Here is a 12,529-nt window from a genome sequence, read left to right as displayed (position 1 = left end):
AAAACGTTAATATATTACCAAAATAGGTAATTTTATGGCGAATTTGGCGCATTATTTTACCAATTTTTATAATATTAATAGACGAAACGCCCTTAAAAAAGCTGTAAAAAATTTGGCGGACGAATTTATTTGCCTTATTTTAATAATTGGCTTATTATAATAATAAAGCAACGATTATTTTTTCCCATTTAGGTATTATTTTTTCAGCTTTTTTAATAGGAATTTAAAATTTTTTTTCGAAAACGTCCTCTAAATCGTTAAAATTGTTTACATTTTCCCAATATTCGTTATTAATTGGGGCGGGGGTATATATTTTTAAGCCAAATTTGGATTATAAATCTTTCCAATATTAATTTTAACGTTTTTTAAATAATTATAGGAAATAATTATTATAATTTTATTATTTTAAATAATTATATGGAATAGTTATTTATATTTTAACAATAAATTTTATTTTAAATTTATTTTCCATTTATTTTTATTTAAATTTAATCGATATTATATATTTATAATTAACGTGCAATTTCGATTTTTACCGCGATAATATTATATTAAATTGTTTACACGCGTGGTTTACAAATAATTTAATTTTATCGCCATTATTTATTTATTTTTTAAATTTTTTATTGCGGTTTCGTAAATTTCGGGCCTTACGACCGATATTATTATTTATTTTACGTTTGGGTATTATTTTTGGTTAATTTTCAATTATAATTAAAACTATTGTGGAAAATATAGGTTTTTACCCATATTTATTAACGATATTTATTTTTACAAATAATAATTTTTCCAATATAAAATAAAACCGCGATCGAATTATAAAGTTATAAAATTTGTAAAAATTTAAAATTTTTATTATTATAATTAAATTCCAAAATTCGGAAATTTTTTTACAAGCGGTATTTTCCTAATTGGGTTAGCCTTATACCCACCCCGCATTTTATCCAATTAAAAAAGCGTTATTACCTAAAAAATTTTTTACGTTAATTTTAATCGGATTTAACCTCGTTCCCCCATAATTTTTACTTTTTTTTTGGCAATCGCGTAATAATTTTCGGTTTTTTACCCGATTATTTATCCAATTCCAATCATTACCGATTTAAATCGTTTATTTGGTAACTATTTTTTATAATTATTTTATTATTTAATTTTAATTAATTATAATATTTCCCTTTTTATATTTTATTTTTATTAAAACGTTTCGTAAAATTTTTAAAATAAAGATAATACGCAAATTTTATACGGGTAAAACGCCCAAAATACTTTTTAAAACCGCGGATAAAAAAGATATCGCTAAAAAACGTAAAAATATACGTTTTAAACCCGGTAATATATTTTTATTTTTTTATTATATATTTAATTTATTTATTTAATTTTATTTTAATTATTATTTAGCGGGAAATTCGAAAAATATAGCGAATTTTCGATTTAATTATCCCTAAAATACCTTTTTAACGTTTGGTCCGAAAAATTATTTATGAATATTTATTTAATTGCAAATTTTTTACGTTTATTATCGCGATTTTATAAAAAACCATTAAAACGTTTTTTACCAGTTTTTTTACTGGTAAATTTTTTTATTTTTTTACGTTATAACCATTTATTATAATTATTTTAATATAAAATAACTTCCAATTTTTACATTATATACGTTCGCCGTATTATTATCCAGGTTAAAAATATAAATTTCGTTAAATTTATTTTTAATATTATAAATAGTTGGACGTACCCGTACGTTAATATATAATTTAAATTTATATTTTATAATATTATATCCGTTATAAATGGCCCTAAATCCAAAAAAAAATAAACAAACCGCCCGTTTTAATATAAATAAATTTTCTAATTAAAAATTATTATAATTTTTTATTACGTAACGCCCGCGAATAGGCGGAAAAATAAATGGTAAAATTTTTATTATTAAATAACGTATTATTCCGGAAAAAATTCCCAAATTTAACCTTAAATTTTCGGTTAAAAATTTATTTCCGGTCCAAAAAAAAAAACGAATTAAATATTTCGCCGTTTAAATTATTTACCCCTATTTTTTATATCGTTAAAAATTCTTTTAACGATAACGAAAATTTTTTTGGCGATAACGCCGAATCCGACCAAAATAAAAAAAAAATTAATTTTTTATTATATTTAAAAAAAATAATAATACGTTTTATTTTAATTTAATAATTTAATATAATATAAAATAATTATAAAAAATAATTACAGTTTTTTAAAATTTGCGTTATTTTATTTAATTAAATATATAAATATTTTATTTTTTCCAATAATTTTTTCGTAAATTTTAAATTTATATAAAACCCGCGGGTTACCTAATTCGGGCCAAGCCCGCGAACCCGCGGGCCCCTATTAACCCGTTAAAAAAACCTATGGGCCCTTACGGGCCCCCATCCTAGTCCCATGGGTTAATAGGCCGGGCCGGGCCCCCAAGTTTTTCGGGCTTTGGCAGGCCTTAATTTGCTAGCCCGAAATTATATTCGATTTTTTAATAGCCGCGTAGGCGGTTAACCCGTTAAATATAAAGATCGAGGCGTTTAACAAACGATTATAATAATAAATTAAAAATTAATAAAAAGGGTTAAAATATATTTTATTATTTATAAAAATAGCGAAATTATATGTATTTGTGGACGGATCGTTCGTTAATTTAAAAGATTTAAATTTATAAATAGGTTACGTAATTTTATATGGTAACGAAATTAGTTATAAAAACGAGGATAATTTCGAAATATAAGGTAATATTGTATATTGGTTTTCTACCAAATGCAAACGCGTAACGCGCAGCGTTTTAATTAACGAAATTTACGGTATAATAAACGGGCTAAATATAGGTTTTATATTAACGCGTACGCTCCAAACAATTTATAAACGTAACGGCCTACCGCCTTTAAATTTCGTAATTTATATAAATTCCAAATTATTATACGATTATTTAATGCAATTTGGAATTATTGTAAAAAAAAAAATTAATAATCGATATTATGGCGATTAGGCAATTATACGAAGGACGTAAAATTTAAAAAATCCGATGGATTAATAAATTAAATAACCCTATAAACGCTATAACGAAAAAATATCCAAATAACGCGTTAAAAAAATTTAATATTAACGAATAAATTACGGATACGTATAAAAGGTTGGGTATAACGTAATTAATAAAAAATACGAAAAAAAGTTACGATATAAGGTATAATATAAATAGGGTATAACGTATAAATTAATATTTACCCCCTAAAGAAAATATAAAAAATAACGATTTTTTAACCCCCGAAAGGAACCCGTAAAAAATAACTAATAAATTAAAATAAAATTTTTACAAACCGTAAAACGGCCCGTTTGGCCTTTTTTTTCTTTTTTTCGGCCAATATAACCGCCACGGCTACGCTATTACCCTTTTTTTCCTTTTCCCAAATTTTTAATATTTTTTTAACGATAAAACGTTATTTAATAATCGTTTAAAATATACGTTAATATTAAATAAAAAGAAAAAAACGATAAATATTATAATTTATAATTTTATCGTTTTTGGCGATAACCGTTAAAAAACGGACGGTAAAAAAACGGGCGAAAACGGGGATTTTTTCGTAAAAATGCCCGGAAACGTATTTGTAATATTATTTAAAAAACGGGTTTATTTTGCGGTAAACCGCGAAATTACCGGATTTTTATTTGCCCGCGAAAATAAAACGTAGGCAATTTAAATAAAATTTTGGCCGGATTACGCCGGCGGCGGGGCGGGGGCGGGGGGCGGTAATAATAAAAACGCGTATTATATATAAATTATTAATTTCAAACGATTAAACGAAAAATAAACGGAAAAAAAATACGTATATTTGCTTTTAATTTTAATAATCCGATTAACGGGCGTCACGGTAATAGATTTTTTATTTTTACGGGTATTAATAATAAATTTTTTGTTTTTACGGGTACCGGTAATAAATTTTTTACTTTTACGGGTACCGGTAAAAGTAATAGCGGTAAAAATAACGGTAACGGTAATAATAACGGTAACGGTAGGGGCGGGGGTAACGGCGGCGGTAACGGTAGGCGTAAAAGCTTTAAAACGGCCCGAAAATAAAAAATACCGGATAAAACCGGTAAACGTAAAATTATTGGCGGCGCGAACCGCCAAACCAGGAAATAATAGTTTAATTATTTTTTAATTTATATTAACGACGATATATTTACCAAATAATTGTTAAAAATAAATGGCCTATTTACAATAAATTTAATAAAACGTAAATTGGAAAATTAAAACGAAAAAATTACAAATTAAAAAAAAACGGCCTATTTATAAACGGATTAAAAAAAAATCGGTAATTATTATAATATAAAATTTTTATTAAATTTTCGTATTATAATTGGTTATTTACAATAAATTAAACGTTTATATAAATAAAAGGTTATTTTATTATTGTTAAAAAATAATAAAATCCCCCCTATTTATTAGGGAATGGTTGGAATAAAATATTCGTTTATAACGTTAAAAAATTTTACGATTTTCCAAACGCGTTATTTTTTTTTTATTTATTTATTAATAATTATTTACGGGTTTAAAAGGTACGTATATTTGCAATTAATATAAAAAAAAACCTGTATTTATTCGCGGGCAGATATATGTATGGGTAAATTACGTGTGGTAACACGTAATCTTAAAACACGTAGCAGAAATTTTAACGGATTTTTGCAGGATTGTAAATAGTTACAGAACGATAAATAGCATGTATGAGAATACCGTTTATTTATTATATTGTTTTTACCGATCGCAGCGATCACTCTATTCCTATTAACATTACCGGAGAATAAGCAGACCCAATTTATATAATTCCGTTTGAGGTTTCACTAGGCTGCCTAAACCTTTCCAGGATTTAGTATAACACGTAGCTCATGTCGGAGAAAAAGTGAGAAGCTTAATGAGGAAACAGTTTCTTTCAAAGTTAAATCATAAAGATAGCACGTTACTTTCAGTGCCAAAAGCGTGCTCAAATACGACACAAGTTTTGGACTTGGTTTCCACAGGTTGGGCAAATTAATATGGGTATTGACAGGTAGGTAGGTAGCTAGCTGTACATGCACGTATACAGTTTTGGCAAAAAAGCTGACCTCATTCAAAAATGAGGTAACCTGATGCGTGACACCATTGATCTTGAGTGGCTTGCAAGAGTCATTATCAGGGACGGCAGGACTCGAACCTGCAGCCTTCCGCTGCCCGTTTTCTGACCGGAGGAATCGGAAATAGGAGGCGGACGCGCTACCTTTGCGCCACGACCCTTGGATTTGATGGATAATACTACGAGCAATCTCTGGTTAGATGCTTAGCCAAGACGGGGAATCCACCTAACGTTGGGATTAATCTTGCAATATTCCGAATTTCGTACAGTATCTCAGACTCGTGAGCCCTAGCAATGACTAGAGCTGGTCCACTCCCGTGGAGTCTGTGGCTTCTCCGACAGATGGGAATCCCGGCTGCAGTCACCGAATTGACACCAAATTAATTTCATTCGATGTACCGTTTCCTCGTCAAAATCATTAATCCTATGACTAAATGCGCAAAAAGCACTCGAGGCTAAATTTTCTTCCAAGTAAATAAAACATGCATGCAAATGCCAAACCGCCCAGCGAGAATCCTTGCTCAAACCATACCCATAACCCATGAAGCCCTCAACAAAGACCCACTTTTAAAACATCAAGACTCACTATCAACATCTCCATCCACAACACCGCAGAATCATGAAAATACCTTCATATTCCCACCATCTCATCCCACCTTCAACAACAACTCATAAACCTCTCCGGTTCGGTGGTGTAGTTGGTTAATCACAACAGTCTAACAAACTGTGCAATCCACTGTGCAATGTTTCACTGTAGGTCCTCAGTTCGAGCCTGGGCCGAATCATCAAGAGTTGATTCTCGGAAGAGGATCAGAGATTTTTTTGGACTTTTGGCGGGTGCTGTTGTAAATGGCTCATATGGAACAGCTCTAGAGTGGTAGCTGCTCTCTTCGTCATGGTGTGGTGTTACAAAAGTTTCGGTTTAAATGTTTGGGACATGTATATTGGAGGGTCAGTACTAACATAACACGACACCCTTGTACCCTCACGAAAAAGCGAATTATCTGAGGGGAAAATTGCTAGTGAGAGAGGGTTCTCCACAAAAGAGACAGACCTATCTATCCACTTGTTATCGGAATTTCCTCCTTTGACCCACCCGAGCCCTTAACCCAACGTTGCCATCACGGCTTCGACCCTCTTCCTGCTACGCTCCTCTGCATCCACAAAAAACTCGAGCGCATCGTGGATTCTTTTCCGGGTTGCCGGGTCCGACTCAATGGCTTTCTGTAGCGCCGCTCCTCCGTCCGCAAGGTAATCGACGTCTGCACTGGGCATGCTGCCGTCCCAACGCTCGGTCAGGGGGTCCTGCTCCAGGAGTGAACGGAGGCGCGCGGGTAAGGGTTCCGGGGCTTCGTAAGCGTGTGCAGGCTTGGGTCTTCCCTCGCCTGGCTGGGTGGTTGCGTCGTAGGGTGTCTCGGCGAGCTTGGTCAGGATCTCGCGTGACAGGGTAGCGGATTGACAGCCCATCTCGGCCGCGGCCATGGCTTCTTCGACTGAGATGAAGCTGGATTTCAAGGATGGGTAGGGCTTAGTGTCAGTGCTCGACAAGACGACAACATGAGATTTTGCTGTCCCATTTTTGAGGTAAGAGGATGTCTCGGAAAAGCAGACTTGGTTCGGCCTTACCTTGCATTCTTGACCAACGGCTGCATCTTGCCCGTCTCCTTGTATAAACGACGGTATGTCTCGATGATGTGGACAAGCCGCGGTGCCATCGGATGCTGTGTGACAGGATCGGTAGTCTTGGGCCAAACCTGGTCGCGCTTCGACAGATCGTGGGCGTAAATCTCTGCAATCCTCTCAGGCTTTTACTTAGTAATTGCGCATCATTTCCCTCTTATCCTACATTCATCCCACAACAACCGCACCAGGTTCGACACTGACCGTTAAAGTAAGGACTAATGCTCAAACAACCAGCCTGGCTACACGCAATGGCCTGCACTACGCTAAACAGCGCCGTACCCAACGTGGAGATGCCTTCTTCCTGCAAGATCTTGGCTGCGTTGAGTCCCGGCCCTGTGCTGGGAATTTTGATGCAGAATCGGTCACGTGGAACACCGGCGCGTGTGAACTCGGCGCCATATAGCCGGGCGTGGGCGAGGGTGGCAGCCATGTCGTATGCCTTTGCCGGTGAGGTTTGGAGGAGCACGCGGCCACTGATGAGGTCTAGGTTCTTTTTGCACATGAGGACTGCCTGGCGAGTGAATTTGGGTGGTTAGACTGGCTATATGGGGTTTTTGGTGTTTGAAGGCTGGTTTGCTCACGATCCTGGTGTAAATGGCCAGCCACTCTGATCCCTTCATCTCTGTGGCGACTTGGACGATAAGATCCTTGTTGGATTCCTGTGCAAGTGCGACATCCACGAAGGCTTGGTTGCTGGTTTGATCGTGGGGCTTGATGGGCATGGAGCGGATGAAGTCGGCGTCCATGTCGTCGACGTCGACATCAACTAGTTGACACGCAGTAGGTCAGCAAACTTCAAGTGCTACGGAGAATCAATACAACTTTCGGGATATTTAGCGACTTACGCATCTCTTCTAGCCTTTCGAGGCATGACTTTGCCGTCGCTGTCGCCATCATCTTGGGGTTTCACGCTCGTGTCGTTCGTTGGTGAAAGAAGAAAGGAAGCAGGTGAATACCTCGAAAACAATCAAAGCCGACACTCTACGAGAGCTGTCACAAAAACAAGTTCCACTATGATCTTGTGAACAAAGAAAAAAAATGTTATGTAGGTCGGAGATCCGTGAGGGGGCTGACATTTCGAGGGCGGGGGCGAAGCGCGAAGGCGGAATGCCCCTTTCGGGAAGCTGCGGGGTGTGCACCGTTGTCTAGAATTCCTTAGCTGCCCCGACATCGGAAACATCGAGTACCGTCGCCGAGAAGTTTGTGGTTGGGTGCTGTGGCAAAACGATGCAAGATAACCGCCTGGAAGACAGCGTTCCGGTAATTGTGGTAAAAACAAAAAAAAAAAAAAAAAAAAAAAAAAAAAACAGTGCACAAATTTGCCAAGAACCGTCAAGAAATTCTCAGTTTTTGTATTTCTGGTTGTTTTGATGTACAACGAGTAGTGCTAGCGCTTTAACAGAATATGAGAATCGTAAAAGTGCAAAAGGGGTGCACAGGGTCAGATGAAATACATTAATACGTCGCCCGAAAGAACAACTGATTGACTGTGTGGCCAACTTGTAGCGGTCGCCATTGTTGGTTTGAGCGTAGCCCTCGTCCTCGCGAGAGTATTCCTTGGCGAGTAACTCAGATAACTGCGAACGATGCAAAGCGATGTAACCAAAGTTGCCTTGTGGCTTAAGACAGGTTGGAACATTGAAGAAATAGAAGTGGACGCATAGCATTCGTCAAACTCTTTTACTTCTGGATAAGCAACTACTTTGTCACTTTTCCCATAGCAAGTCCCATTTGGTGATGGAAGCAAGTAGCCGCATTGAGGGGACAAGATATATTGAATCAAAAGAGGAATAACCGGCCGAGGTAAAACAATGACTGTAAATCTCTGGATTTTATTACTCTTCTCAATGCCTTGACTGCACGGCTTTGTTCTTTGTTGGCGACTGGTCAGCGTATATGCCTACCTGAATAACATTTGAACAAGCTCAAGACCCATGTACTCACTCCATTGTTCGATTGACTGACCAATTCGGAGCGAGGGAGGTAATGCTCCCGACAGAGCGCCACTAAAGATATTCCGGCAAAGGGATATGCCCTAAGGCGACATCTGCATGCCGTTGTGTCACTTATTGATCAGCCCGAGGCGGATCCTGACAGGCGTTTTGGGTAGTACCCGGTAAGGCCGCTGTCCATCACTATCGATGTCACCATGGACACTCTGAAAGACATTCTAGACTCGGCCAAAAAACGCTCAAAAGCAACTCGTCGAGGGGGATTTGGACCGTTACGCCATAATAACCAACATCGACGTGGCCAGTGGCGTGTTCACCGCCGGGCCTGCCATACCGCGCCTCGAAGCCCTGCCAGCGACGCCCATGCAGCTGCAGCACACCAGACTGGAAGCACGCATAGCGCTCGTCTGCAGTCGGGTTTTCCCATGGAAAACTGGCGGATGGCGTGGGATCCATTTTCGGTGGTCGATCGGCGGGCGAAGGAGCAACACACCGTGATGATGAGGGCATGGGATGGTGAGCATAGCCCGGTGCCGACAGCATTGGATTTCATGCAACGTGGCAGATATGGGCTGTTGAATTACACAAAAATTGCCCTCTCTGGCCCCCAAGGGCCCACACTGCTATTGACCCACACATTCAGGCTGCGATCAGGCTGGGTTCAGTTGTGATCAATCTCGTTCAATTACGATCAATCAATTAACCCAAAAGGGCCTAAAACTGTGGCGGTACGATAAAGATTTCTTTAGTGATGCAACTTTTGGCGAAAGAACACTTTTGGTCCAACAAGGCCCGAAATGGGACTTTTAGGTCCACAAATTTACCAAACCAAGGCCCAAATCAATTCCCGCGCCATTTGAAATAAAACCCAATTTCCGTCCTAAGCCCAATTTTATTCCTTCTCGTTTCCGAATGTTTTCCCAGTTTTACATCTCTCACACAAAGAAACAACCAAACTTTTTCGCCACTTATATTTTACACCCGTCTCTTTTCTACAGCCTGCCCAAGGCAAATGCCTTATTTTACGTATATCTGAGATAACATCCATCAAAATGGGTAAAAAAAGGACGGCGGAAGACAGAAAAAAACAAACTAAGAAAAACGGCTTCAACTTCGACGATAAAAACGTTAACGATAAACCTGTCCCACGATTTGTTCTGGAATATACCGAAAAAATGTGCAATATACAGGTAAAGCTTTAGCAGGAATAAATCACATTTTCGTCGCCTATAAGCAGCAATCGCTGACATTTTAAAGGTACCAACAAAAATGCCCGGATACCAATCATAGCGATTTGAAAATTTTGAAGAGATTTGCCGAATTTATAGCCAGCTGTACTTCGGGGATTCTTAACCCGGAAGGCAAAACTACTATTTAGACTGTACGCAATCACTTCCGTCGCTTTATATCAGGCTGGAATCGCAACAACCCTAAATTATTAATTACGAAAGATCATACAAATTCCATTACCAATGTAAATCTCCGAATCTTTTATTACTGGGTAAAACATTTATATTTATTTAAAACAGTATATTAAAGGGCCGCTAAAAAAAAAGATCGGGTTATCAGACTTTAAAAGACCGAAAACGTACATAACAATCGAAAATTTTATATATATGGAAAGACAGCTTTGGCAGAGTAATGGGCATAAATACGTTTACGATAGATATCGTATTTTGATTAATACCAAACTAAAATGTCATATGTTTACTTCAGCTAGAGTGGGTAAGATAAGTGAGAGTTTTAATCGAACGGGCACTGGGAATGGGCTGTTTTATAAAATGCGTAAATACCATGCCCACCCGCTCCAAATGCAAGCTAACATTTATACGCCCAACAATATACGGAAATGTTAGTCGTATGGAAGAATGGAAAGCCAAAGCTGCGTTACAGTCTTAAACGGGAGTTTGCGAAAGGGATGCACGATAAGGAAGATCAACGGTAAGTAAACTATACTCCATAAAAACAGTACGGCGATTCTTTTCTCCTCAAAATTACTGGGGTATGCCACAATTATTCTCCTAATCATGAAATTATTAAAAAACAAACCAACGCATATTTTATATAAACATTTACCCGGCCAGCCTTTCATTTTAAGCCCGATCGTCTTTCTGCTGGCCATATTCCTCGCACGAGGAGCTTTCAAAAGTTATAATAATATTCAACAGATTTTGGACGTGAAACCACCATCTGATTAAAGATATTGGGTTTTGGATTGGGCAGATCATATTAAAAATCTCCCAGTGTTTCCAACAATAACTGCAAAGGGTATAACCCAGAAGATTTAAACGGCTGGTACGTTTACCAATTAGATCAGGGGTCTATTAATACGTACAAAAATGGAACGACCCGTAACACCATATGGAATCCGCCGAAAATGCCTAATCCAAACTACAAATAAAAATTTCGGCTTTTAGTTTTACAATGCTTTGCTAACAAAACCCTAAATAACGGTTACTCCAAAAATAAATTAATAAAGTTTGCTGCCCATACAAACCAAATAACATTAACCAGGGACTATTTAAGCTCCATTACGCATGTGGATGGTTAAGGAAGTTTTTTTAAGATGCCCCTGCGGAGCGATCAAGCCGAAAACTTCCGTTTAATAACTGTCAAAAGAAATCCAAATCTTTTTTTCTCTTTGCCTGTAAAGGTATAAGATGAATTAAAACAGCGACCTAATTATATTATCATTTCCGAGCAGCTTAAAAATTTAGCTTCCAAAACGGATGTTTAAAACAAAAAAGACAAAAACCGACTTATTTTACGCAAACGCAAATTTAAAAAAGCGGAGCTGGACAAAGTTCGCAATTCCCAATCCCGGGTACACCCAAAAAATCGCGAAAAGCTAAAAAGGCATTATATAAACTAAAACCGTTCCCGGTTTGGGCGCCTGAGACATATAATGCTGGAACGCAGACGTCTTTCTAACGCACTATTTCAAATAGCTAATTTAAAAAGCGAGATTAGAATTTCGGCCATAAAAGATCTTTATGGTCTTTTAAAAAACGATTGCCAAATTGCGTATCAGCCATTTCTGCGGCCAATTAATGGCAAATGCCCCAGAAAGGAATACAACGTCGAAATCGACTCGTAAATAAAAATAAAATTCGATCCGATTAAAATGCTACTTACGTATTTATTTATTAAGATTAATGCCGATAATAAATGGGATCATATTTTCAAATGCGTTAAAGCATAGCAACAAAAAAAGCACAAATTCGTTAAATTTTGCTTTATATGCAATCAAATAGTCGGAAAATCCGAACGATGGGAAATTCATTGTTAGGAATACGTTAGGAAATGTGAAATCCGTACACGATATAACTTCGTAAAATTCCGCCGAGCCATCGCCTACGCTGGTAACTGTATAATATGCCTACATAACGAACAACTGCCTGCTGTAAAACGGCTTTACGGGTTCATAAAACAGTCGAGCTGGAAAAAACACATTCACGAATGTTTCTTTTCTTACATAAACAAATTTGGTTCCCAAACGGAGCTCCATTATCCAAATCCTTTTTACTTAATAAAGTACGACTTAACAAAGGACTTATAGTATCACCTACAGGACGCCCACAGCTATCCCTCTCCAAAAGCTAATTGCCGGTTAAAAACTGAAAAGGATCCATTTATGAGGGATTATGCGGCGCCAAATCCTTACCAGCCAAAACGTCGTCGAATTCGTAAAATTAACACCGATATAATTAAGGAAAACCCTTTTAAAACTTAATTTAAAACGATTTGCACCACGCCGTCTACTCTTAA

At 37.0% G+C, this 12,529-nt stretch overlaps 4 protein-coding genes across 4 annotated transcripts; 2 read left to right on the top strand and 2 right to left on the bottom strand.

The window, feature by feature from the left end:
* Positions 1 to 6,055: 6,055 nt before the first annotated feature.
* PgNI_12189 (uncharacterized protein) lies at positions 6,056 to 7,836 on the bottom strand. Its single transcript, XM_031132144.1, has 5 exons — positions 7,655 to 7,836; positions 7,391 to 7,575; positions 7,011 to 7,320; positions 6,753 to 6,915; positions 6,056 to 6,630 (listed from the first exon to the last, which is right to left on the bottom strand). The coding sequence occupies exons 1-5, from the start codon at positions 7,704 to 7,706 to the stop codon at positions 6,231 to 6,233; spliced, it is 1,110 nt and encodes a 369-aa protein (XP_030977291.1). The 5' UTR covers positions 7,707 to 7,836; the 3' UTR covers positions 6,056 to 6,230.
* Positions 7,837 to 8,953: 1,117 nt separating this feature from the next.
* Positions 8,954 to 9,304, bottom strand: PgNI_12188 (uncharacterized protein; the record flags this gene model as incomplete). The annotated part of the gene is made up of 1 exon (XM_031132143.1): positions 8,954 to 9,304. One exon carries the CDS (start codon positions 9,302 to 9,304, stop codon positions 8,954 to 8,956), a length of 351 nt encoding a protein of 116 aa, XP_030977292.1.
* A 509-nt stretch (positions 9,305 to 9,813) lies between these two features.
* On the top strand, positions 9,814 to 11,162 carry PgNI_12187 (uncharacterized protein; the record flags this gene model as incomplete). The annotated part of the gene is made up of 5 exons (XM_031132142.1): positions 9,814 to 9,951; positions 10,140 to 10,235; positions 10,291 to 10,486; positions 10,618 to 10,702; positions 11,006 to 11,162. The coding sequence occupies 5 exons, from the start codon at positions 9,814 to 9,816 to the stop codon at positions 11,160 to 11,162; spliced, it is 672 nt and encodes a 223-aa protein (XP_030977289.1).
* Positions 11,163 to 11,666: 504 nt separating this feature from the next.
* PgNI_12186 (uncharacterized protein) lies at positions 11,667 to 12,494 on the top strand (the record flags this gene model as incomplete). The annotated part of the gene is made up of 2 exons (XM_031132141.1): positions 11,667 to 11,854; positions 12,344 to 12,494. The coding sequence occupies 2 exons, from the start codon at positions 11,667 to 11,669 to the stop codon at positions 12,492 to 12,494; spliced, it is 339 nt and encodes a 112-aa protein (XP_030977290.1).
* Positions 12,495 to 12,529: the final 35 nt, after the last annotated feature.

The sequence above is a fragment of the Pyricularia grisea genome (genome assembly GCF_004355905.1).
Source record: "Pyricularia grisea strain NI907 chromosome Unknown Pyricularia_grisea_NI907_Scaffold_8, whole genome shotgun sequence".
NCBI lineage: Eukaryota > Fungi > Ascomycota > Sordariomycetes > Magnaporthales > Pyriculariaceae > Pyricularia > Pyricularia grisea.
Note: the sequence above shows the minus strand (reverse complement) of the source record. Positions and strands in the feature narration are given on the sequence as shown.

Coding starts and splice junctions, on each gene's coding strand:
- PgNI_12189 (XM_031132144.1), bottom strand. CDS start 7,706: ATGATGGCGACAGCGACGGCAAAGTCATGCCTCGAAAGGCTAGAAGAG. Junction 7,321..7,390: donor TGGCCATTTACACCAGGATC/GTGAGCAAACCA, acceptor TTCACTCGCCAG/GCAGTCCTCATGTGCAAAAA. Junction 6,631..6,752: donor CCGTTGGTCAAGAATGCAAG/GTAAGGCCGAAC, acceptor CTTGAAATCCAG/CTTCATCTCAGTCGAAGAAG.